Here is a 27,900-nt window from a genome sequence, read left to right on the forward strand (position 1 = left end):
TGAAGTCGACACTGAACTCAACTTTTTTGTTATATGTCATGCAAACAAAAAACCCAGAATAAGATTAAAAACTTAAAATAGCATTTTGTAAATTCTGATTGTTTGTTAATGTGAACGAAACCTACACACTGATAAAGACTTTATCGACGAGGATGATGACACAAAACAAAAATCTTTAAGGGGTTACCCCCAGTCGTGCAACTTAAGAAATCTCATTTCATGATTTTTTTTCCATGAAAACTACCGATCATCATGTATTTTTGTGGGCGCATTAAGTGCCTAATAATCTTGCCTTTAACCGAGGGGATTTTAAAAATATACAGGGGCCTAATTATGTGATTCGATATCGAGTTGTTTCGACCTGAGTACTCAAAGTTGGGATGACAAAATTCGTTATCGAGTAAAATTATCGAGTAATTGAGCATAAATTTGCGAGTAATTTCTCGAGGCCAAATTACCTATCGTAAACAAATAAAATGAAAGATTTCCTTATTGTCTTTTTGTTTAAAATGTAAAAATTGTTGTTTGTTGTCGTTTTATAGAAGAAAAACGATGTTAGTAAATAATTGGCAGCATTTTTTAGACAATATAACAAGAGAAATTGGGAAAAGTCCTTTGCAGTCGTTTTGAGAAATTGTGATAAATTTAGAATTAAAATGCATGCAATCATTAACCAAAAATTGCTTTTGCAGTCGTTAAAAAATAAGTTGAAAAATAAGCATTTCTGGAAAAAAGAAAATATTTAATATTAATAGCCTTTATTGTATAAGGGAAGTACATTTTAAACAATTCATCCCCCGTTGTTTACCAAAGGAAATATTCTCTCAGAGAGGCTAATGCAAAACATCCACCAAACTCTCTCTCATTTATTTTGAGAGAGGATTATTAAGGTAGATGTATCAGCAATCCGTTACAACAATGTCAAAAAGATTTTGCAAGATTAAATAATTTTCTTATTTTCATAGCACAACTTCATTCCGAAATTATTATTGAATGTATTGTTCAACAAATTCCACAAATATTTACATTTTTCATTCATAATTTTGTTTTGTTTTTTGTTCCTGCTTTCAAAAAACACCTTTTTTTACATCTACCTTCATAATATTCCCTATAGTACACAATGGTTTTCATAGTTCGATTACCGGTTACTCTCTAAACATTCGATCAACGATTTCGATCGAATCTCGTCATGCCGCTTTTTTATCGTGTCGAAATCTTTTTCACGAGCAAATACTCGATCGAATCGATTCACGTAATTAGGCCCCAGGTATGTGATGGAAATCGATTTCGAGCTCAAAATGAGTCAAAAATGACTTTAGGTGTAATGCATGTACATTTTCCGAGATCGAATTGTTTTCGATATCGGTTTCATATTCCATTTTGTTCTATGGAAAAATTGATCAAAAAGACGTGTGATGCAATTCGATAATCGTTTATTTTTCTCGTTTTGAAAACGGCCATATTTTTGTGGTCGATTTATAAACGATGTAATGAATTTTGATATTTTTAGGAAAAAAGCTTGAAATTTAAACAAATAGATACATTTACATTTATTTGCCTTTATTTAGTATATTTTGTTAAGAAAATATTTGATATTTCGATAAAAAAAAACACGGATCATAAAATCTACTTTGAACATGTTTCTTTACTCTAGATTAGTGAAGGAAGACATCCGCTTAATATTTTTTGCACTGTTTGTAAAGTTCTCCTCATGTAATTGGACAAGAATTTCCACACTAAACTTCCATATAGACCAATTTAAACAAGAACACAATTTTATTTGTTATTACATTTTTTCGGCTTTTGCCATCGCCAAGACTAAGAAAGTGCTTTTTATTTATATTTTTCTTCTTTCAACTGGGATCACCAGTCCGTTTTTAGTTTGTGGGAATTTAATGAAATTGAAACAATATGGAATTGAAATTCGATGTTTTGGGCACATCGTTGTCATTGCAAATCGATTCGAAATTCATCACATACCTAATAAACTTGTAAAGAAATTGTGGAAATTATCGGTACAGCCGTTTTCGAGGAATTATTGCCACTACAATTTAAAAAAAAAATGCTATTTCGAGAAATACGCGTTTAAATTTTATATTTTACTACATACAAAACACAATGTATTTTCCCTTCCAACGATCATATCGCAGTCAATTTTGTACTGATTGACTTGACATTACCATATACTCTGTGGTACTTTGCTTCAAAATAGGCTAACAAAAAATTTTAAATTTTTTGAAATTGACAAATGGAGGTAACCCCTTAACATGAAAAATAAGTTTTACAGTATGAGCATCATATAACCGGCGGTAACTGAGCGAGCAAAGGTTTCTCTAAAAACAATTTTTGGAATAGTTAATAATATAGCGTTTGATGTATGTGTTTAAGAAATTGAGAATCGCAACAGTTACGGTGGAATATCGATAAATTTAATTTTTTTATTGTTTGGTGCAATAAATCAATGAAGACGGAGATATATTTAATTGCACAATGTGGCATTACCGCTAATGATACTAAAGAGTGAAAATGTGTGTATTCGTCGTGATAAAGGCAATTGTATTTTTTTATCCGACAGAAATCATTGCTTTGCCGGATATGCCCCCTTATGGTAGTGGTAGCGCAAGACAATTTTACGTTTATTTATACATGTCATGAAAAACGTGAAGATTGACATTTTAAGCAAAGACATTGGTCGGGAACGTGGCCGACTATATGATACCCTACACCTCTACCCGTGTGCATAAATTTCTGCATTACTATCGACACAATATGGATCAATTTAACGTTGAAAGTCTTCTAAAAACTATGACTAAAAAATGTAGAGTTGAACAAAATTTAAAATCAAGTTGTTTGACGTTTAATGTTTTTCTTCGAATTCAACAAATGAAATTGTTACAACAAAAGTTAAAATCAAAACCAGAAGTTTGTGTGTATTTTAAATAGATGTATGCTCATTTTAGAAAATTGTGTGTCTTAATAAGATTTATAAGTACCAGTTGTATAACAGATTAAAAAGTATAAGTCGAGTTCGTAAAAATGTATTATATGTGACATTTTTCCCGTTAAAATCTACAACTCTTGTGTGTGGAAAAGGAAGCAGCGAAAATTTTTTTGAATAAATATTCGCAAATTCTTTTGTTGAAAGGTGGTTACCTAAACTTCTTTGGCTCGTTTTGCCTGGTGTGCATCCAAACTTTGTTTCGTTGTACGATATTTTTCTTTATTTTTAACATACATACATGTTTTGTTTTTACTTCCGTCAGGTTATGATTAATTTTATTAGCAATCACTGAAGCTGATCATTTTAATAATACACAAAATAGTAATTAAATAATTTTGAGCAATAAAAAATATAATGGATATTATGTATGACCACATAACAGTTCATAATTTAAATAGTTATAAAAAACTGCTCAGGTTTGACATATTAATTTGGATACATTCAGTTGACATTATTGTATGTTTTTATGTTTCATGGTCGATGATTACAAGGTAGGTTAGGTTTAATGCGCACCTTTATTAAGGCTGTAAACCAAACCTAAAACCATCGTACCTTTAAGGGATTTGCTCTTCAGTTAAATAATGTTATAAAGTCCTCAACACGTTAACTGCACGTAAAACAAATACTTTATTCTTACTCCATTCCTTTTGCCTATTAAATTGATTGTATTGGTCAATAAATTATCCATTTATGTAAAAAATCGACGCATGGACAATAACCTGTTTTTGGCCACCACCATAGGGCATTTTTTCATGCAGTTTTCAAATATGTTAGATTCACTACTTAAATCATAATATTGTCAATTTTGGTTTAAAATTCACCTAAAAATATTTTTATTATCCTTTTTGCTTTTACACTCCTATTTTGTTTAAAAATTAAACAAATACAAAATAGAGCAATATGAAGAAGAATAACCATAATAATTTGGCCATTTCCACTCCTATTTTTCGGAACGTAACGGTAGATTTGATATGGACAAATGTTCTGAGATTCCTATTTGGCCTGTCATCGTACTATATTGACGCATATACTCGTATATGTTGGGCTTTATGCCTATATTTCGCTGCATAACAATTTTCGGGTTCAGGAAATGGGGTTTTAAGAGTTTATTTGGAAACTTTTGACGGCAGAAAAAAATGATATAATCGTATACATAGAAAAGTAGAACATCTTCTCCTTTATATGGTAACTTACTTACCCCCATTAGCGAGGCATTAATTCTAGACAGAGACTCGTTGATCGGCGGAAATCTAGCAGAAATGCCGACTGAAACTGTTGTTATACAGACGGCTCCATGCTAGGTGGGAGAACGGGACTGGGTCTCTTTATTGAAGAACCAGAGACCGAAATATCTCTTCGTTTGCCGGATCACAATACGGTCCATCAAGCGGAGATCCGAGCGATCACAGAGTATCTGAACTGGCTTAATGCCAACACGAGACCAACTACTGTAAACGTCCTTACTGACAGTAAAACTGTAATCAAAGCAATAACATCCAAGACAGTAAAATCACAAACAGTCTTGGATTGTATAAATTCGATCAACAGCTATACTCAGCATGGCACGGTGCGTATAATATGGGTACTGGGACATGCGGGGAATAGAGGTAATGAGATAGCAAATTCTCTGGCAACAAAGGGAAGGGAATTAGCAACCGTAAACTTAGCGAACCAAAGCCACTAAACGCGTCCCGGCTAGAGTTAAAAACTTGGGCAAAAAATGTCCACTTATCCCTATGGAATAGAGAGGAATTAGGGAAAACCACAAAAATCCTATGGGGAGACCCAAATGAGGAAAAAACTAAAAACCTATTACTGCTAGGTAAAGCAGAGTTGAGTAGACTTACAGGTGTTCTTACAGGTCACCTGGGTTTACAAGCTCATCTGCAAAGAATTAATTGTGCAGACAACAGCGTATGCAGGGCATGCGGAGAGGATGATGAAACATTGGAGCATTTTCTCTGCCAATGCCCCGCTTTCGCAAACATCAGATCCCAGTTTTTAGGGAAAGACACAATACCAGATCTTAATCAGGTAATTGTAGACGACCTAAAACCAAAAACTTAGACTAGAGCGCACAACAGGCCTACTTCATGGTTTATGTGTATGTCCACCAGGACATGTGGCGATTACTCGCCCCTCTTTTCAATCTAACCCTAACCTAACCTACCCCCATTATTATAAGTCTTCTTTTGTTAAAGTTTGGATTTGCCGAACAGATTTATAGTGTTCTGGTTAACTTAAAGTTAAAAATGATGATTGAATTTCAAGGAGGAGCTTACTTTGCATTAACTTTCAATATAAAAATTGTATTTTTAATGCCTCCAAATTGGTTTATTTTGCGTTTTCAAATCCATCAGATAGTTAAAGACACATATAATAATGACCCTTATTGTAATAAATAAAAAATATGTTGCAGCTTGTTTTCGTTACCACTTTTTATATGACACTATTTTGTGTTAAAATATGTCTATTTCAGAACTACAAGAATCTCTTGAATTTTACTATTTTTTTCGATATCATAAAGAAAACGTTGTTATAGTAGTAAAAATTTGAATATTCTTGCAGGTTTTAGAACATGTATATTGTTTAAAAACTATGTGTGTGGGGTTTCTTTTCTAACAAGGTTTACTTAATAACTTTATTTCATGAAGAAAGATGGTTTTTATTTTCTATTGCAAATTATTCTGAAGAGTAAATAAGACAACAACTTTTCATTAACTTATCTTTGGAGTTGATCTGAATGATCAAATATATTTTACTTTATATAGAAATCAGAGAATGCAAGTGTCCCAGTTTATATCGATAAGATATAAGATTTCTCAGTTTTAATATGATTTCAATATCCATGGCACTTTTTTTTTTTTGTTTTTCTTTTGGGAACTTACGACAACACTGTGTTATAATCAAACTTATCAATTTACTTTATTTTGTTTGTGAGTTAAGATAAAACATATCATTCTAATTAAAATATAAATTCAAAACAACCGTTCAATATAAAAGAGCTAAAAATAATTTTCGTATTGTCATTGTAGAAAAACCTAGATATAGGCATAAAATTTTTGATACAACGTGATGGTTGGTTTACAGTAATTTGAGTTGAAAGTGAAAAAGGGCCGACCATGTGATATTTCAGACCAAAACTAAAAAGTTGTCTGTCATCATGAGATACATTTTGTAGAATGGAAGGAAAATGCTGTTCTTTACACATAAACCAAAAATGCATCAAAGGGATATAGCTAAATAAAGATTTGTTCCACTTAATTTTATTCACAATTTTTTTAAATGAATTTATTTTCTTTCTACTAAATATACATATATAGTTGTTGCAATAATTTGTATGCCTGTTTTTTTTTTAATTTCAGTTTGAACATACACATTATATTGTTGGTGCGTGATCCCAGAGGAACAATGCAATCACGGCGTCATCGTACATGGTGCTACGATAATCCAGATTGTGATCAACCGCAAATTTTATGCAAAGATCTGGAAGACGATTATCATGCTGCAGAAATTCTTCTTAAAAAATACCCATCAAGATTTAGGTATGTTTAACCAAAATGAATATTTATAATAATTTTATGTATCTCTACATAAAACATATATTTTGTAGGACTTTAAGATACGAAGATCTTTCATTGGATCCCTATGAAATGAGCCAAGAATTGCTGCAATTTTATGGCTTGCCATTTGATCCATTGGTTGAAGAATTTCTAGATACCCATACTAAAGTTAACATTGGTGGTGTTAGTTCCACTTTCCGGGATTCTAAATCGGCTCCATTCCACTGGATACAAGACTTAACCCAAGCAGATGTAAGGCCCAACGAAAATACATTTACCACTACTTACTAACTTATCTAAAAATGTTGCATCTATTTTCAGATTAAACACATACAAAATTCATGCATCACAGCTATGGATTTGTGGGGATATCGTCGTATAAGCAATTTTACTGACTATGCACGCAATTTTGATCCGATAATACTGCCGCCTCCATTTACGTGAGATAATTTGAATGTCCAGCGTTGACAACGCCAAGAAATACAATTTCTTAGTCTCATAAAAGAAGATATTTTACATACAGCTTGACCTAGAAAAATTCTTATGTTTATTCGTTCGTTTGGCTATCAAGAACTTTTTTGTATTTTTTGCTTGTGTTATAAACATATAAATAACTTTGTTTAAACAAACTGAGGAGCATTATCAAATAAACACACGCTCATCTATTTATATACACATTGTTGTATAAGAAATGTTTCCTAGTATGTAAGAGATGCTATAATTATATTATGGCAGAATATTAAAAAAGAACACAAAAACGATTTACGGACATAACACTTATGCTGAAATGTTAATAAAAACTATGTGCAATGCGAAATAATAATAACATTAAATGAGAAAACTGCTTAGTTTTAAGTAGAATTTTAAGTCCACTCGATATTAGTTTACATTTTAGTATAATGTTAAAAACAATTTTACCTATACACATAAGCTTAATTTAGATAACTTTAGATATTTATAAGCTGAACAAAAAAACTACGTATTTTACACTGCAACTATATTTATGTTTATTTAAGGCTGTCCTTCTTGTTAGAATTTAATTGTACATATGTATGGTTTTTCATATCATGAATGCGGAAAATTCGCTTTTAATTTGTAAACATACCCCACTTTACATATAAATGGTTTGATATTCCACTGCAATAATAATGTTTCACAAAATCCACGTTTACATATTTAATTTTTACTAATAATAAATTGTTACGTGAATAAAAATCCGCAGTGCTTCATTGTGGATGTTAAGAAAACAATTAAATATCAATTTTAAATACGCAATAAAATTGATAATTCAAGCAAAAGCAATAGCAACCACCAATCAATTTCTTTAGAATTAAAAAAAAAAAACGAAATAAAATCTTTAAAATCAAGTCTTTTATTTTCATTTTGAAGTTAAGGTAAGTGAATTAGTTGAAATGCAGGGAGTATGTTTAGTTTGTGGTTTATGTCCATGATTTTAGTGTCTATGCTAATTAATTTGGGCCTAAAAATATGCTTCAAATTTTTTTAACAAGAATCCTTACTTGTAAATTTGACGAATTTTTTGAAAGCATACTTTGAGGCGCCCAGGTTTGCAGCCGACCTACTGAAAATTCTGTTCGCCTGGTACTTCATCTAGTATTTCACAATGCGCAAAATTACCTCAAACACACACACAGAAAAAAACAGAACGATCGACCATACCCAGCAGTATTTTAGTGAAATTAAGATAAGTGTTAAAGGATATTTTTTATTTTTATTATTTTTCGTTTGAAATTAAAATAGGTAGGCATAACAGTTTTATTACTTTTCAGTACAAATTGTAGTAAATAGATTTGGTAAAAAAATAATACAACTATTTACATATATGCCTATTTTATATACACATGACTTTTGGAATATGGCAATTTTTAAAGTTATAAATAAATCTGATGAACTATATATTTACATATACATATCGTTTATATGTAGTTTTTAGGAAATTCATGGCTATTATTCGGTCTAGTTACAAATACCATCTGGTGGCTTATCTGAAGGGGATACTGCGTTCTGAATATGCTCAATATTGCGCAAATTTGTTATTGATGCGGTATTTGCAGCATTATCAGGTACTTGGGGTTCAGTGGTGGATAAAAAGCTTGTATGAGATAAATGAAGTCCGTCCTGCGGCATTGAACAATTTAATTGATCAGAACTCGATTTTTTGGAGTTGCATTCAGCTTTCATGTTATTTGATTTTTGCGATTGTTTGAAGCTGTTTGGTGGCTTCTTTCCAAATGCAAAACATCCACTGAATTTTGTAACAACTGGGGTTAAATTTTCAGCTCCCTTGGTTCTAAAAATAGAGAAAAAATATATATAAAATGAAAGCTATGAACTTATCTATAAAAGAGGAAGATGTTTGTACGTTTATTTGTTTCTAATTTTTAGGCTCGAAACCGTTGAGCAGATCTTCCTGAAAAGTAAAATAGCCTACATATATTAATTTTTGAAATTGTGTGCTGATCCGGAGATATATCATCAGGATCGGAGGTACCTCTAATATATATTTTCGGACGATTTCATGCATTTGATGCACTAAACACGCAATTGGTCTAGAAATAAATTTGACAAATGATATTGAAATCGGCACAGATTTGGATATAGCTCCCATATATATTTTCGGCCGATTTCATGTATTTGATTCACCAAACACACTATGCATGTCCAATTTCAATGGAATTTGGAATATGTGACGTAATTTGGCCTAGAAATAAATTTGACAAATGATATTGAAATCGGTTCAGATTTGAATATAGCTCCCATGTATATTTTATTTATATATGTTCGATTTCAATGCAATTTTGAATGTGTGACGGAATTTGGTTCACAAATATTTTTCGCCAAATTATAATGAAATCGGTACAGATTTGTATATAGCTCCCATACATATATTTTGGCCGATTTCATGTATTTGAAGCTCCAAACACAATTCCATATACATATTATGCTATGTCCAATTTCGATGTTCGGAATGTGTAACGGAATTTGGTCTAGAATAGGTTTGACAAATTATATTGAAATCGGTCTAGACTTGAATATAGCTCCTATATATATTTTACATATTCATATTTTACATCGGCCCCGCCTAACTTTTCCTTAAAATTTGTTTCACTTGAGACCTTGATATCAAAAGGGATCATTTTACCAGGCTCATAAAATCCATCAAGCATTATCTTCAAGGACAACCCAACTCCAGTTGCGTGGTCGATAGTAAATTTCTTAATAGAAAATTCAATTTCTGCATTGAAATTTATACTTTTTTGCAATTATAATAATACCACAAGGTTCAAAACACTGATATTGATTGACTGATTTTGACAAAAATGTCTGTTGTTTCACTCATTTTAATTGTGTGATTTTCAGTTCTGCCAACCAGTTGCCATCCATACTCGACCCCCAAAATTCTTTGGAGCTTATGAGCCTGAAAAAATACACTTTCTGTTTTCAAAGCTTCAGGAGGGCTTTTTGGGGATCATATGCCGCGTCACCGATACAAGTGACTTCTCGTTTATCGTTAAATTTTTTCGTGTCACAAAGTGTTACCAGCCGAATATGTAACAGAAAATAAATTATGTACTTACACTGCTTTTAAGGTTTGCAATTTAGGTATATTTGTTGTATGCGACTTATTCCCAGAAGCTTCTAATGCAGCCAACTGATCAGGATGGAGTTTTTTCATATGACTGCGACAATTGGATCCATTTGCAAAGGTACGTTCGCAAAATTCACAAGCATATGGTTTTAGCCCTGAATTTTGAAATAAGTAGAATTTCGTGTGAATATTAATGACTATTTTTACCTGTGTGCAATATCAAGTGATTTTTTAGAGCTTTTGCCCGCTTGAATGCCCTGCCACAGTAGTCACATTTATGTTTCATGTCATCAGAATGTACCAGAAAGTGTCGATTCAGTGTAGCTCTTGAGTTCAATTGAAGTCCACACAGAGAACAAATATGCTTATTGGGACTATGCGTATCCATGTGTACCTGCAATTTGGAATTTTTAGAATAAGTACATACATTTAGTTAATGCTTACCTTCAGGCGATAACTATTCTTAAATGTCTTTTTGCAAACCTCACATTCGAAAGGCTTAATGTCAGTGTGTATAATAATTTGGTGTTGTCTTAAATTCGAGTATGTCCTTAAACTCAAACCGCAAACTTCACAAATAAAAGGTTTATCTTTTCGGTGTTTATAGTTAATATGGGCTTCCAATTGAGCTTTAGATGTGAATCGAGATTCACACTCGGTACATTGTGTTGTTTTACGCTCCTCGTTTGGAATGTGGGTACGCATGTGTCGTTCAAAATTATACCAACTTTTCAGTGATTTACAACACACGGGACACTTCAAGTTTCTATTTTCATTACCACCGACATGGTTAAGTCGCATATGCTCGAAACATGAAGAATATAAATGCATGTGTTCACCGCACTCTTTACATTTTGCGTCCAATAAAAAGTCTATAATGGTGGCATCCTTCTTCGCAATTATACATCTTCTCTTTTTCTTGCGTTTAACTTTACATTTGTCATCTAAGTTTTTGTATTCTTCCTCCGCATTCAGCATTGGTTCAACAGCAATATTATCGCCACTCCGATCTTTAATAGGATCCATATTACAGTCAGAATCAGTATCATTAAAGTTGACTTCTTCTCGTTCGTCATAGCCATAAGAATTTTCATCAGCTTCTGATTGGTGCGAATTCAAAACATGTTTATCATTAATTCCTTTGTCGATCTTGACAGGATCTTCCACGCCAACTACGATATCCACGTTTTCCTCAAATTCACTTTCAGAAACATGAAATCTGATACGAATGGATTCCAAGTCTAAGGAGTTGTTGGGATTTGGATTTTCCAATAAGAAAGTATACATCTGTTGCACCATTTCAACGCGATCATTAAATTTAATTATTGAAGATACAAAGGACAAGCAATCAGAGCAAACGACATTAACATTTAGACATTCATTAACATTTACTTTACAGGCTTGATTGAAAAAAGCATGGATCAATCTTTGCAACAACAACAACAACAAGTTTCCAATCAAAATCTAAGCCCAATCACAAAATGTCCAGCAGCATTGTTCAAGGTCGGTACCTCCACACAAATACAGAACAAGACGAACAAACACAACCCTACAACAGTATACAATACATCACCAACATACAAGCCAAACAACATCAACAGCTTCTACGCCGAGTTGTACACCCACAAACTCAGTTGCATCCACTCCGACAGGGAATATCAGCCCCCGGTGAATATTATTAATAAACAACAATTATTGCTTCAGCAGCAGGCCCAAGCACAAGCCCATAGTCCTACATCGGTGACATCAGGTTCAAGTCCCGTCACAAAAGACAGTGATAATCGTAAGAAAAGAAACGGAAGCGTGAACAACAAAAACAACGTAAGCAATTGACGACTTCTAATGCCAAAGAAACGCCCGTCAGCGGCGCGCAGCCAATGTTTCAGCAAATGTCGCTAAGTACAAGCTATCTCGGAAATCGCTTAAACTAGAGGACGACTCTTTTATAGAAAACTTGATGCTGCATTTACGTCAAATGCCACAATGCAAGTCTTGGAACCGCAGCTAAATGTTAATTATGGGGTGTGCAATATGTTCGGTTGGCGGAATTGCTCCTCTAGCAATTCCCCTCAAAAAGAAAGTCGACAGTAACCTTTTCGAGCAAGAATTAGAAGGTGAATTCGGTGCTGCCTACATACCCAACAAAGTGCCTTTTTATGATTTGAAAAAATTTCGGGGACGTAAAGCGCCGAGGATGCCAACACTTCATCATCCATACAAAATAATTACTACGATACTACGATCGGAGTTTTCCTCCTTTAGGTACAAATCCGAACCAGAAAAACTGAATAGCTGGGTAAACCGCGTACCGCGAACGGGCCTGTACGCAGCCCGTGATATGGAAAAACACACAATGATAATCGAATACATCGGTGAGGTGATACGTTCAGAAGTATCCGAAATTCGTAAAAGCAATACCATTATATTAATTATATTCCATATAAACATTTACTAACTTTTTTCCCAGAATCGCGGCATTTACATGTTTCGCGACGAAGATCGCGTCGTTGATGCCACACTGTGTGGCGGTTTGGCCCGTTATATTAACCATTGTGCAATCCCAGCAATCCCAATTGCGTTACCCTGAAATGTGGAGGTGGATCGTGAGCTGCGAATTATTATATTCGCCAAGCGAAGAATAAATCAATTGCTTTTTTTTTTGTTTTTATTTAGCTTTCGTTGACTATAAATTCGACATTGAGGTGTATTTTTTAAGATTTTTATCGTTACTTCTCTTTATTATCTTTATTATTTTGAATAGTGCATGTAAAAATTCGTCTATAAATTAATTATTATCTATACTATTTATTATTTTTATTATTGTTAAAAGATTCATCTCTCTTATATAAGTGAAGCAATTGAGAATATTATATTTGATAAATATATAGAATAAAATATTCTCGAGGAAATATTCTCGAGGAAATATTCTCGAAGAAATATTCTCGAGGAAATATTCTCGAGGAAATATTCTCGAGGAAATATTCTCGAAGAAATATTCTGAGGAAATATTCTCGAGAAAATATTCTCGAAGAAATATTCTCGAAGAAATATTCTCGAGGAAATATTCTCGAGGAAATATTCTCGAGGAAATATTCTCGAAGAAATATTCTCGAGGAAATATTCTCGAGGAAATATTCTCGAGGAAATATTCTCGAAGAAATATTCTGAGGAAATATTCTCGAGAAAATATTCTCGAAGAAATATTCTCGAGAAAATATTCTCGAAGAAATATTCTCGAGGAAATATTCTCGAGGAAATATTCTCGAGGAAATATTCTCGAGAAAATATTCTCGAGGAAATATTCTCGAAGAAATATTCTCGAGGAAATATTCTCGAGGAAATATTCTCGAGGAAATATTCTCGAAGAAATATTCTCGAGGAAATATTCTCGAGGAAATATTCTCGAAGAAATATTCTCGAGGAAATATTCTCGAGGAAATATTCTCGAGGAAATATTCTCGAGGAAATATTCTCGAGGAAATATTCTCGAGGAAATATTCTCGAGGAAATATTCTCGAAGAAATATTCTCGAGGAAATATTCTCGAGGAAATATTCTCGAGGAAATATTCTCGAAGAAATATTCTCGAGGAAATATTCTCGAGGAAATATTCTCGAGGAAATATTCTCGAAGAAATATTCTGAGGAAATATTCTCGAGAAAATATTCTCGAAGAAATATTCTCGAAGAAATATTCTCGAGGAAATATTCTCGAGGAAATATTCTCGAGGAAATATTCTCGAGAAAATACTAAAATACTTACTTACATGATTATCTTCTTTCTTGAAATTCTTGAAATTGAAATTTTTGTTTTTTTTTTTTGTAGCAGGCTGCTAGAAAAATAAGGAAAAATTAGGAAAATGGATTTGAATTTGTTTTAGTACCATTTTTGATTTAATTCACAATTTCCTTAATTTTTCAGTGCCATACGAAATAACAAACGTTCCAGTTTAAATTCCAGCTGATAGTTCATTACAACGATTCACCACAAGAAATCTTTTGGTCTGTTCCTTTACTTTTGAAAATGGTAAAACCGGCAAAAGCAGTTGTAAACGGCGGCTTTACAGCCAGTTTCTATCAGGGTTATCATGAATATTAATATTAATTTTCCGCACGGAAAATAATTTTAAAAAGTGAAATTATTTTAAAATCAATATTTTAAAAAGTTGAAAACTCCTAGAATCACTTATTTATGGAATATTCTAGCCAAATCGACAAAAATATTCCATTTTTGGACATAAATATGGAACATGGCAGAACTACCAGGTAGTGGTATCACACCAGCTGATAGAATATGAAAAGTCAAATCCCTTTATAAAAAAATTATTTTTGTTGTAATTTCCCCAACAACATAAAGAAAGTTTTGACATAACATATTCAAAATTTTACGATGCCACTACCTGGTTAATTGTGCCATGATATGGAAATAAAAAATTATAAAATTGGGGAAAGGGAAAAATTCCGCAGGGAATTTTTATTCATGATAACCCTGTATTATATGTCGAAAGAAGAATGTGTGCGAATGAAACACACCCGAACTTTAATTTTCGAAAAATTTTACTTTTGCTTCAAAACAAAAAACAAATTTGAAAAACACACAAGAGTTTGGACGTGTTCCTTTCACACACATTCTTCTTTCGACATATAGAAACAGACTGTTAATTTCTTACTAGGCGTTTACACCGTGTACACCGAAAAATATTTCTCCAATGCGTTTTTTATATTCATTTCGTGGATGTCGTGGTGCTGCGAGTCTTCTTTAGCACACAAACGACACCAATTATACCATAACGTAGTATAAGTTGAGTCCATGTCCAATTTATTCAATTATATTACATTTGTAGCAGGCTGCTAGTACCATAAAGGATTTGAAGCAAGTTGAATGTAGTGGCTGGATTTGAAACTATTTCCACAGAAGGTTCTCAACAACTATTTTTTCCGAAAATAGCCCTAAACAGGGCAATAATAATAACTATGTATATAAAAACTATTAGGTTTATATCGGTTTGTTTATTTGTCTTATCAGAATAAGAGCTCATTTACACGAGGAAACAATGTTTCCTCTAAAACGTGTGTTCCGTTTTGATCCTCATTCGTAATTGCATTTTCAGGGTTGCGCTGTTTAACAAGCGTACCTTTTGAACGGTAGACGTACGTTTTTACATAAATGGTCTTTTCCAGAACTGCAAGAATCTACTTATTTTTACTATTTTTTCCGATAACATAAAGGGAAAAATGCTATCGTAGTAAAAAATAGTAGCTTCTTGCAGGTTCTGGAACAGAGCAAAAGTTACCAAAAATAATTATCTACCTATTGTACATAAATATTCAAAAAACAATTATTTGGAAAACTACAAAAACAGGTAAAATAAATGGGGTTAATAATATAAATAACCATTCATGAAAAATTCCGTAAAAAGTATAGACACATGTGGGTAAAATATACCTGTATTACCTGCCTTTTGTACGTTTTTGTACAATCACTTCTACATTTGTTCCCAACACTGACCAATTTTGCGAATTGGAATCAAAACGGAACACACGTTTTAGAGGAAACAAGGAAACATTGTTTCCTCGTGTAAATGAGCTCTAAAATTTTACCAGCCATTGTTTTTTCAGTACCATACGAAATGAAAAACGTTGCAGTCTGAATACCAGCTGATAGTTCATTACAACGATTCACCACAAGAAATCTTTTGGTCTGTTCCTTTACTTTTGAAAATGGTAAAACCGGCAAAAGCAGTTGTTAACGGCGGCTCCCGTATGGGACAGGAGTTTTACAGCCAGTTTCTATATGTCGAAAGAAGAATGTGTGCGAATGAAACACACCCGAACTTTAATTTTCGAAATAATTTTACTTTTGCTTCAAAACAAAAAACAAATTTGAAAAACACACAAGAGTTTGGACGTGTTTCTTTCGCACACATTCTTCTTTCGACATATAGAAACAGACTGTTAATTTCTTACTAGGCGTTTACACTAGACAGTTTGTCTTCAAATACAACTCTGATTTACTAACACATACATACATTTGTCGTTTGGCTACCAGCTGTCCATCATTCTTTCACAGACATCCGGGTTAACAAATTCTTGACATTTTTGTGAAAAAGAAGTGAGAGTAATTGAAATGTGTTGAAAACAAAAGAACATGAACAAAAAGAAAATATGTGAAAGAAAAACAAAAAGAAATCGACGATTTTCGTTAGTTTTTGCAGTTGTCGGAACGCCTATGTCACGCAGGCAAGTTTTAGGTTTTTGACAATCAATACATGAACTCAACTGTTTTTTTTATGTACGCAGGCCTTAAAGGCCTGCGTACATAAGCTACCTTGCCTGATAGCCTTGCTTTCCTGCTTCATTTCTGACATAATAAAAATAAAAGAATAAAGGAGGCCGAGCAAATTTCGAACTGGGTTGCCATTTTCTTTTTTATTCTTTTGTCAGAAGCAAGCAAGGCAACCAGGCGAGGCAGCTTATGTACTTAGGCCTTAATTGCCTTGCTTTCCTGCTTCATTTTTGACATAATAAAAATAAAAGAATAAAGAAGGCCGAAGAAATTTCGAACTGGGTTGCCCTTTTCTTTTTTATTCCTTTATCAGAAGCAAGAAAGGTAAGCAGGCAAGGCAGCTTATGTACTCACCCCTTTAGGCAGAGCAGCCTGCGTACATAAGCTGCCTTGCCTGCTTACCTTGGACCGTGTTTAGACATTCAAACTGGAAAGAATATTTTTCTTCTCAATTTCTTTTAAAATTTCATTGTTGTTTAGACACGGAAATCATGTTTGTGTCAATTTTATAATCTTTCTTATTCTTCTTCACACTCATTTTCTCATTGTGCAGTTCAAAAACAAAGCCAAGGCAAAATTGTAATGAAAAGTAAAAATGGACGTGACTGATAAACAATTAATTATTAAAGGAACCCTTGAATTGCATTTTAATTTTGATGTTTCCATTTATTTCGTTTTTGTTTTTGCTTAAAAAATAGTTTTTCCTCCAAAAGGTTTTTTTTAATAGTCTTCGCTGTTGTTTGTTTCTCGACAGAGAAAATAAAATGAATGAAAATGCAAAAACAAATCTGCAGTCGACTTCAAGTTGTATACGGAGAAAAACGAAACAAAACCGAATTTGCCGGTACAGACTTGTGTGTACCGCCTCTTATTCTTCTCTACTCCCTCGCCCATAAACGCAATTTTCTTTCCAATCAACTTTCCCTGTATAAACACGGACTTGCCTACTTCTGATAAAAGAATAAAAAAGAAAAGGGAAACCCAGGGCAAATTTGCTCGGCCTCCTTTATTCTTTTATTTTTATTATGTCAGAAATGAAGCAGGAAAGCAAGGCAATCAGGCAAGGCAGCTTACTCTTATGTTACACGCTGAAACTTTCATACGAAACTTTCCCATTATTTTGGCGTTCTTAGGTCGAGTTCCCCATTACAGTAATTTCATAAAATTTCTTTTGTATGGAACTCGATCTATGAACGCCAAAATAAGGGGAAAGTTTCGTATGAAAGTTTTAGCGTGTAACATAAGAGTAATGCACGCAGACCTTTAAGTATTTGGTTAGACCGTGTTTAGACACTCAAACTGGAAAGAAAATTTTTCTTCTCAATTTCCTTGTTGTTTAGACACGGAAATCATGTTTGTGTCAATTTTATAATTTTTCTGATTCTTCTTCACACTCATTTTCTCATTGCGCCGTTCAAAAACAAAGCCAAGGCAAAATTGTAAGGAAAAGTAAAAATGGACGTGTGTGATAAACGATTAATTATTAAAGGAACCATTGAATTGCATTTTAGTTTTGACATTTCCACTTATTTCGAATTGTTTTTGTTTAAAAAATAGTTTTTCCTCCAAATGGGTTTTTTTTTCAATTGTCTCCGCTGTTGTTTGTTTCTCGACAGAGAAAATAAAATGAAAGAAAATGCAAAAACAAATCTGCAGCCAACTTCAGGTTGTATACGAAGAAAAACGAAACAAAACAGAATTTGCCAGTACAGAGGTGTGTGTACCCCCTCTTATTCCTCTCTACTCCCTCGCCCATAAACTCAATTTTCTTTCCTATCAACTTTCCCTGTATAAACAGGGACTTACCAAAAGAAAGAACAAAAAAGAAATATCTTCATTAAACATTCAAATATGAAGCAAGTTGTTATAGTTCCGAATGTACAATTCTTTAATCACTATAGCTTTGTTCCAGAACTAAAAAGTTTCTACGACTTTTACACAATTTACCCGAAAAAGGGTTCCCGTACACAAAAGAGTTGTAAAATGTTCACTTCTCTTTAAACAAAAATGACGCTGAATGACGCTCTCTTTAAAGGAACACAACTAAGTCCCAATTTACATTGGGCGAGTTTACTTGCGGCAATTGTCATTTTGTAGGAGAGAGAGGTGAGGCATATGGTAACCCTTTGCCTCTCAGCACCCTCTCTCACCTACAAACTGACAATTGCCGCAAGTAAACTCGCCTAATGTAAATTGGGACTAACCCCCAGTTTTTGTAACTTATTTTTGTTCGTTCGTCTATATTCGTAATAATTTAGGCATTCATAGCTCAGCCCCCAGATGACATACACATCTAATTTTTCGTATACCCGTTCCATATATCATTAAGGATTCCTCATTTAAAAATCAGCGCTCTACATTTGCGCTAAAGCGAGTAAATCGATCTACAAAATTTGACAATTCGTGTGAGAAGAATAAAAATTTTTACAAAACCTGGGGGTAAATGGCCTGAAGCAAGAAGCTATTAGTAGCTTTGTTCCTTTACTTTTTTAATGGTAAGAGTGGTAAAAGAGAAAAGTGTCAAAATTGTTCAAAATTACTCTCTCATGAACATTTTTACCAGAAAAGTAAAGGAACGGAAAAATGGTAGGTCTGGCAGCAATGTCAGAAAAAAAAAACAAAAAAATCAATTTTCGTCTTTTATTTCACAGTTTTTTCATTTAGTGTTGTCAGTGTTCGACTTTTTCTTCGGTTTTTCGTTCATTTTGTGAAGTAATCGTCAAACAAAAGTCGAAAAATCAGTTCTGTCATTAGGTGTGTCTTTTTACGTGATAATTTGTAATAATTATTACGAAAAGTTACTAAATGCTGTCTTTTTACACAAAAGTTCAGTAAAAGAGAGCGAAGTGAGAGAACAATTTTGACAGTTGTTTGCTGAGAAATTGCTAAAAGTTGCTGAAAGAATTTTTCCCAGCAACATTTAGCAAGTTCGATCAGCTGTTTTTTAATCATCTGCTAATGGTCTGCTGCACAATGTTTATCTTATTTTTGTGGAAAAATACTATAAATATTACAATTCAGCTATATTTATTGATTGTTTTATTAATATATTAATTATTTTTTATTTATTTTGATTAAAATTGAAGAACTTTTTCATTGCTTTGGAGTTAGTTTTTCTTTCATGCATTGGGGCCAATGTTTTTGTTTTGGTTATCAACTGTTATCTTGCTAAAGTTTACTAAATGCTGTCTTTTTACTTTTTTCTCTATTTTCGTATCAAAGAGTAAAATCTCTCTTACTCTCTGAAAAGAAGTTACTGAATAATTATTACTGAAAAAGTAAAAAGACACAACTATTTTCTACCTGCAGAAATTTTGCTGGTAGCCTGTGGTAGAAGAGAAAGCCATTTTCGCTCTCTCTCCCCTCTCACTCTCTTAAAAATTGCTTACAGTTTTGCCACTTTTCGGGGTTAAGGAACGCTTTGCAGGTTAAAAATGGTAACAAATGGTTAAAATGGTAACCTCAGGTAAGTAAAGGAACACAGCTAGTGTTTACTACAACATTTTTTCCTTTATGTTATCGAAAAAATAGTAAAAATTAATAGATTCTTGCAGAACTGGAACAGACCATTACTACGACTTTTGCCGATGTATCTTTATTATTGTGCCATGCTACGACTATTATGCCAAGTTTATACTTGCGCTCCAAAATCCACTGGATTTCACGAAATCCTGAAATACACCCCGGTGTTTACACTTATTTTTTTGTTGATTTCGAACATATCACAATAATCAAGGTAGATGAATATGCGCAGCTGATCAAACATGAACTTTCAAAACAAGTTGTTGTAAATTGAATTAGTCATCAAAAATATACGACAATATAGAACTTTGCAACTTTATTTCGAAAATTATCGTACAATTATCTATATATCGTATAAATTGTGTATAGTACTAACAAATGAAAAAATACAAAATGATTTTATCGTTGAGACATAATAATAATACATTTTGATAGATAAAATTTGTGTTCAGATCTTGCAAAATATTAATACTTGCAGCAGTTTTCCCGTTTAGTGCTAAAAATGTGTTCCCGTACTCCGAAATCTAGCAAGATTTGCACTTCTCTTTGAACAAAAATAGCGCCGAATAACACCCTATTCTCCTATTTTTGGCAATACAATTTTGGCCTAGTATAAACTAGCAGCATGTTAATTGGTATCTAGATACGATAGCTATACGTTGATTTTGACATTTCCGCTGCAGTTATTGCAATTTCCGTCATTTTTTCGTCCCCGTATTTGTTAAGAAATTTGTATGGGGAAGCTATTTTTGACAATTCTCTTTTTTTTCTAGCACTACCATTAAAAAAGTACGATAACACAATGAAAATAGCATTGTAACAAAGTAATTTAATATTTCTTTCACATTGTTTACAAACATGGTTTAATAATAAAGGTTAGCTAAAGCTTCCTGTCAATTTAATTTTTTTTCTTTCGACTGTTCCTAAAACGTCAAAACAATATACACAATATTTGTATGTGTGTGTGATGTTTGAATAATATGCCAACAATTTTAAAAACAATCGAATTCAATGATTTCCAAAATTGTTTTTGTATGGATGAAATCCATCAGCTTATTATTAAAACAAACATTTTATCATATCCACAACTCGATTACGTGAAGAAACCTTGGCCCTTCATACATTTTTCGCGTTTTTTATAAAATGCTCAAAATTGGTATTTTGTAAACAAACCCACTTGTTGCCTTTTAGTTTACTAATTTTGAAGTTTTATGAATTCAGGAAAAACTAGGGTTCTATAGATTTTTTTCATTTAAATCTACCTTTTTACTTATGCCATGTTTACAAATTTTGATACAATTTTTTTTTGTTGCAGCAATTGACCATCTACCTTGTTTATTGTGATACGTGAAAAGTGTTGCAACTTTTGGTACTTTTTTAGGCAAAAACGGGGTTGTATATCATGTGTACTGTGATTTCGATGTTGATTTCGCTGAAATCACGAAATGAGATGATTTCATTTTTGTATGCGAAATCATGATACATTTTGCATGATTCCGCGCGAAATCACGAAACGCCTTCGAAATCACAAAAGACGCCGAATGTAAACCAAACATTAGACATTTTTGGCCTGTTCCCGTACTTTATAATGTGGTAAAAGTCGTAAAAGTTGTAAAGGTCGTAAACAATTTTCATATAAATTTTGTGTACGGGAACGCAAACTGTGTAAAAGTGGTAAAAATTGTAAAAACTTTTTAGTTCTGGAACAGGGCTTTTATAATCGATTAACCCAAACCGACTTTACATATCCCTGAATATACACGCGATAAATTGATTCGGAATAGAGTTGAGCAATCTAGTTCATTAAACAGTTGCAACTTTCTCGTTCCTTCACGGTATCATGGTATAAGTAAAGAGATAGATTTAAATGAAAACAATCTATAGAACCCTTGTTTTTCCTGAATTCCTAAAACGTCAAAATTATGGGTACTTTACACGGTATGTTTTCTTCATATGAATTGTCACTTTGCATATACATTATGTATGGGAGAAGTGACAACTCATATGTAAAAAACATACCGTGTAAAGTACCCATTACCTAGCAAACAAATTTGGAAGTTGTGCAATTGGAGTTATGATTTCACAACATCTTTCGATGTAGTCCAACCGAGTTATGAAAAATGCACTCCGTTCGATACATTTTATAAGCAGTTGATGTAGAGATCCCTTCAGAAAAAAAAAGTTGGTTGTTCCCTAAATATTTCTTCAAAAGATAAACAAGAGTGTATACATTTCGAAGAATTTTTTATAAAATAAAGAAATAACAACTTAAGTTGCGAACACTTTTGCGGTAATTCACGAGACGGAAATTTTTAATGGAATGCAGTTGGAGTCCATGTCGAAAGCTGAACTAGTGATGGGAAGGCAACATAAATAGCTCAACTCGAAAGAGAATTAATTCATAAAAAATTTAGGATGATGAAAGAAAATCAGATGCGCTTGGATTAAATCGGGAACGGAGGAAGTAAGCTCAAATGTGATTGAATTCAATGGAAACTTTATTAATTTGTGTTTATATAATAAAGTTCTTTGTGTTCTTGTTTTACACAAATAATAAATTCATTTTATTTATTCTGGGATATTTTGCAATAGCTTGCATTTTTACTGCATCTTTATATTGATCCGAAGAGTGCATTTTAATTCAATCCAAACGACTACATCGAATTTGGATCGAAAATGGAGTGCATCCTAGCTGTGTGCTGTGGAAGCAAAATAGAGTGCATCCTAGCTGCGCGCTCTCTTGTAAAATTCATAAGTGAATTCATAGGAAAACATGTACTCTAACGGCAAATATACTGTACACTTGTAGTGATTCAACTGCAACCGCGGATGCAAACTTTTTGCTGGGTAGTAAACACAAAAGCAACAAGTGGGTTTGTTTACAATACCATTTTTGAGCATTTTGTAAAAACGCGAAAAATGAATGAAGTGTCAAGATTTCTCCAGATAATCGAGTTGTGGATATAATAAAATGTTTGTTCCAATGCAAAGCTGACGAATTTCTTCCATACACATGTTTTAAAAACAAATTTAAAAATCATTGAATTCGAATGTTTTTAAAATTGTTTGGCATATTATTCAAACAGCACACACACACAAACACAGATTGTGTACATTGTGTAAATTATACGTTTTAGGAACAGTCGAGAGAAAAAATTTAAATTGACAGAAAGCTTAAGGTCATGTTTATATTATAGCCTTTTGCAGGGTTAATCTTCTTAATTAGGATTTACTTGACGTATACCTTAAAGAATTGACATTTGAAACCCAGTGGGTTTGTTAAATCCGCTCATATATAAACGTACTATAAGCTAACCTTTATTAAGGGGTGTTTACACTAGCCATCAATGTCATATGTCCTGAAATTTTCCATCGTTATACAGTCGCTAATGTGTGCAACATTGGACATTTTCCTTACGCCATTTACTTTTTGCGTCCACACCAGCAAAAATGCAGTGAAATTAAGTCTCCACGTTGTCTCTGTGGGCAGATATGGAATGTATTTATTTCGTGTCGTATGACATTGATGGCTAGTGTAAACACCCCTTTATTAAACCATGCCTTTATCAAAAGGAACTATAATAGTATCCCAGCAAAAAGTTTGCATCCGAGGATGCAGTTGAATCACTAGAAGTGTACGGTACATTTGCCGTTGGAGTACATCTTTTCCTATGAATTCACTTATGAATTTTACAAGAGAGCGCGCAGCTAGGATGCACTCCATTTCGCTTCCACAGCACACAGCTATGATTCACTCCATTTTCGATCCAAATCACAACTTAAGATGAAGTGCTTTGGATTGAATTTATATGCATTTTTCGGATTGCATTTTTAATCAGTCTAAAGATGCAATTAAAATGCAAGCCATTGCGAAATATCCCAAAATAAATAAAATGCATTTATAATTTGTGTAAAACAAGAACATAAAGAACTTTATTATATAAACACAAATTAAAAAAGTTTCCATTAAATTCAATCACATTTGAGCTTACTTCCTCCGTTCTCGATTTAATCCAAGTGCACCTGATTTTCTTTCATCATCCTAAAGTTTTTTATGTTGCCTTCCCATCACTAGTTCAACTTTCGATATGGACTCCAACTCCACCCCATTAAAAATTTCCGTCTCGTGAATCACCCAAAAATGTTCGCAACTTAAGTTTTGTTTCTTTATTTTATAACAAATTCTTCGAAACGTATACACTATTGTTTATCTTTTCAAGAAATGTGTGGGGATCAACCAACTGTTTTTTTCTGTAGGGATCTCTACAGCAACTGCTTATAAAATGTATAGAACGGAGTGCATTTTTCATAACTCTGTTGGACTACATCGAAAGATGTTGTGAAATCATAACTCCAATTGCACAACTTCCAAAATTTTTTCCTGGGTATGTTTACATATAACCGGATTTAATAAACCCACTGGGTTTCAAGTGTCAATTCCTTTGCTTATACGTCAAATAAATCCTCATAAAGAAGGTTAACCCGGCAAAAAACTGTAATATAAAGAGCATATAAGGAACTTGTTCCTTCGTTCCATATAAGCTTTGTTCCCGTACTTTTTAATAGTAAAACTCGTAAAAGAGAGAAAAATTGTTTTCACACAAAAGTTTTTTTTCAAAAAGTTCGGGAACGCAAAAATGGAAAAAACGTCAAAAGAGCTGGAACAAATGTCAAAGTCAACATACCAGCCAATCAGATGCCGGCAACCATGTTACTGTTTTTTACACGCTCAAATTTGTCGAGTAAAAAGTTTTTAAAGAGAGCGTCATTCAGCGCCATTTTTGTTTAAAGAAAAATCAACATTTTACAACTTTTTTGTGTACGGGAACGGGTTTTCGGGTAAAATGTGTAAAAGTCGTAAAAACTTTTTAGTTCTGGAACAAAGCTATAGTTCCTTCTTTCATTTGACGTTGTAACTCAATCGTTTTTTGAATCGTACGTTCAAATGTAGAACTCCGACGTTCATTTCTTGTTAAGTGAATATACACTTTCATATGCTTGGTTTACATTTATAAAATCCACTCGATTTCAACTGTCAAATCCATACCTCTTATGTTACACGCTGAAACTTTCATACGAAACTTTCCCATTATTTTGGCGTTCTTAGATCGAGTTCCCCATTACAGTAATTTCATAAAATTACTTTTGTATTGGACTCGATCTATGAACGCCAAAATAATGGGAAAGTTTCGTATGAAAGTTTAAGCGTGTAACATAAGAGTACGTTAAACGTTAAATTAAATCCAGATGAGATTTCATTTGACGTTTGATCTATGGAATTGACAGTTGAAATCGAGTTGATTTCGTAAATGTAAACTTAGCAATACATTATTTTTTAATTTAAAAAATGTATGCGGTTTATTAATGTATAATATTTTGTACATTTTTATAATTGATAATAATTATAATACCCCGGTTACACTATTGAAGGTTAACCCACTGGGTTTAATAGATCCAGTGGGTTAATCTTTGCTGGTTACACTTATCTTTTCGAGGATATAAACTGTCAGCTGATGTTTGTTTACGTATACATACAAAATAACTAATAAAGTCGTGTTTTACACTTTTACAATTTCTCGTATGACAATTTCCAATATTGGTATATTTTACACACAGGGATACATTTTTGTATCATGGTATCAAGCGTACTTTTTGTTTAAAAAAGTGTCTAAAGTAAAAAAATAAATAATTTTATGATTTTCAAATAACTTTAGATTTATTAACTCCATAAAATCTCATGCGACCAATCGTAAACGTGTAAATCCCGACTAACTCTGTTGCAAAAACAGTTGCAACTTTTGGTACTTTTTGAGTAGAGTTGGATTTTTTTGCACAAATACCGAATACAACACTGTATTTTTGGTGGATTTGTGCCGGATTTAAAATAAACCCAGTCGTGAGTGGATTTAATTTTTGTACGGCAAATCTGTTCAGATTTGACCAGATTAAGCAATAAATCCTCATGAAGTGGGTTAACCCGGCAAAAAGCTGTAGTGTAACCGTGCTATAAGATATTACAAAAGGAATAACATTACTGATATGTTAAGCAATTTATGATCTGTTCAAAACCTCTTAAGTGCTGTTTTTTGCCATTTTAGTTTTAAAGGTTTGCATTTATTACGGGAATTTAATTGAAAATCTTTTGTATTCACCTCCATGTCGATAATTAAACGCATTAAATTAAATTTCACGTACACACAAACACATGCTTTGGTAATAACATGGTACAATTACAAACTCTTATCTCTTATGTTACTCAGTAGCCACACGCGCAAAATTTGCGACGAAACTTTCCCATTATTTTGGCGTTCATAGATCGAGTTCCCCAACACAGCATTTTCATAAAATTACTTTAGTATGGAACTCGATCTGTGAACGCCAAAATAATGGGAAAGTTTCGTCGCAAATTTTGCGCGTGTGACTACTGAGTTACACGCTAAAACTTTCATACGAAACTTTCCCATTATTTTGGCGTTCATAGATCGAGTTCCATACAAAAGTAATTTTATGAAATTACTGTAATGGGGAACTCGACCTAAGAACGCCAAAATAATGGGAAAGTTTCGTATGAAAGTTTCAGCGTGTAACATAAGAGAAAGGTAGATGCATCGGCGAATTGCTACAACAAAGCAACTTTTTTTGTAATGTTTTTTGACGTTTTAGATTCGATCAGCTTGGCTGAGGCATCTACCTTTGTAATTGTACCATGGTAATAACAAAAAGAACAAATTTACAATACAACGATAAGAACGTTTGATTCCGCTGAACAAAAAGAGCGAGATGAGCGACTAGAACAAAAGGAACCAGATGAACGAAAGGAACTATATAAATGAACGAGTCGTATATCGTTCCGATGGTTCCAGTATTGGAATAGTTCCAATGAACTAGTTCGTTCCGGTACTAGAGTTGTACAATATAGTTCATTTGAAAGATCTAGTTCAATAGTTCAGCTATTTTAACTGAACTAGTTCAGTAATCTAGTTCATAGTTCACTATCCAGTTCAATCATTTGGATCATAATCGTTCAATCAAACGCATACATACACCAAATAAAAACAAACAATAGCAAAAATGTGTAGAAGAAAGAAGAAAATGTGTGTGTAGAAACTGTCAACGCGAAAAAGCTTTGTGCGTGTGTGTTTATTTTTTTCTATCCAGAACAAGTTACATTCAATATGGGAATATGTGGAATTTGTTGTGCTTTTGAAGAAATCTTCACTTTCGAACAGCTATTCATTGTACCTTGATCCAAAACATAAACAAACTTATCACATTACGAAGGCATCACTTAACACTGACGACGGCGTAACTTTATACATATGTGAACGACATGTTGAACTAGATTGTGAATCGTTCTTTCGTTGATCGTACGGTCGCCGACTTCAGTGAACTATTGAACTATATCGACTGATCTAGTTCATACGCTTTATTCAATGAATCGTTCAATTGAACTAGTTCGTTCATGAACTATACAACTCTATCCGGTACTACACAACTCTAATTCGGACAAATTTGTTTGTTTATCTTAGAATACTAGAATACTAATAATACTAATTCTTTTTGGAGGAAATGGGTACAAAACAAGAAACTGAAGTATCATCTACAGTCCAGAATTCCTTTTCGTGGCTGAACTGGTGCCGACTTTGTGCCAAGCCAGGTCAAGAAACTCATACCATATTTAATAAGAATGATAATGATACAGGCCAGGTAGCACTAGTTACATCTATAGGCAAATTCTTTTGGGTTAATGTGAGTAAAATTGAATTTTGGAATATTTCTACCTGTTTATATTTTCGGAGCAAGTTGAATGTTTTCATTAAGCTCTGATCGGGACCAAATCTTTTTCACAGGTAGGTCTCGTCACCCTGATCACAAATATTTATAACATTTATTGCGTCCTCTGAATTTATATACTTCCTG

The 27,900-nt window shown here is 33.1% G+C and overlaps 3 protein-coding genes across 7 annotated transcripts in view; 2 read left to right on the forward strand and 1 right to left on the reverse strand.

The window, feature by feature from the left end:
- LOC141393495 (carbohydrate sulfotransferase 4) overlaps positions 1–7,931 on the forward strand; it is a 52,648-nt gene extending 44,717 nt beyond the window's left edge. For all 3 annotated transcript variants that reach the window (XM_073966509.1, XM_073966508.1, XM_073966510.1), the window contains 3 exons: positions 6,367–6,546; positions 6,615–6,816; positions 6,886–7,931. In XM_073966509.1, coding sequence (XP_073822610.1) covers positions 6,367–6,546; positions 6,615–6,816; positions 6,886–7,008 — 505 coding nt within the window. In that variant the 3' untranslated portion in view covers positions 7,009–7,931. The remainder of the gene's footprint in view (positions 1–6,366; positions 6,547–6,614; positions 6,817–6,885) is intronic.
- The window catches only part of LOC141393505 (uncharacterized), a 231,911-nt gene that overhangs the window by 201,385 nt on the left and 2,626 nt on the right, over positions 1–27,900 (forward strand). The window contains exon 2 of one of the 2 annotated variants that reach the window (XM_073966529.1): positions 27,515–27,729. In XM_073966529.1, the coding sequence (XP_073822630.1) occupies positions 27,550–27,729 (180 nt within the window). In that variant the 5' untranslated portion in view covers positions 27,515–27,549. Of the gene's footprint in view, positions 1–27,408; positions 27,730–27,900 lie in introns of those variants that run through there. The other variant, XM_073966528.1, reaches the window with a different exon arrangement.
- On the reverse strand, positions 8,277–14,099 carry LOC141393509 (uncharacterized). 2 transcript variants are annotated; one of them, XM_073966535.1, is made up of 5 exons: positions 13,940–14,099; positions 10,619–11,461; positions 10,382–10,568; positions 10,164–10,329; positions 8,277–8,875 (listed from the first exon to the last, which is right to left on the reverse strand). In XM_073966535.1, the coding sequence occupies exons 2-5, from the start codon at positions 11,459–11,461 to the stop codon at positions 8,542–8,544; spliced, it is 1,530 nt and encodes a 509-aa protein (XP_073822636.1). In that variant the 5' UTR covers positions 13,940–14,099; the 3' UTR covers positions 8,277–8,541. The 2 variants fall into 2 exon arrangements, with proteins under 2 accessions (XP_073822636.1, XP_073822635.1); XM_073966534.1 differs by lacking the exon at positions 13,940–14,099 and having other exon boundaries at positions 10,619–11,506.

Source organism: Musca autumnalis, unplaced genomic scaffold (genome assembly GCF_047663935.1).
Source record: "Musca autumnalis isolate F117 unplaced genomic scaffold, ASM4766393v1 scaffold_2, whole genome shotgun sequence".
In the NCBI taxonomy this organism is placed as follows: domain Eukaryota; kingdom Metazoa; phylum Arthropoda; class Insecta; order Diptera; family Muscidae; genus Musca; species Musca autumnalis.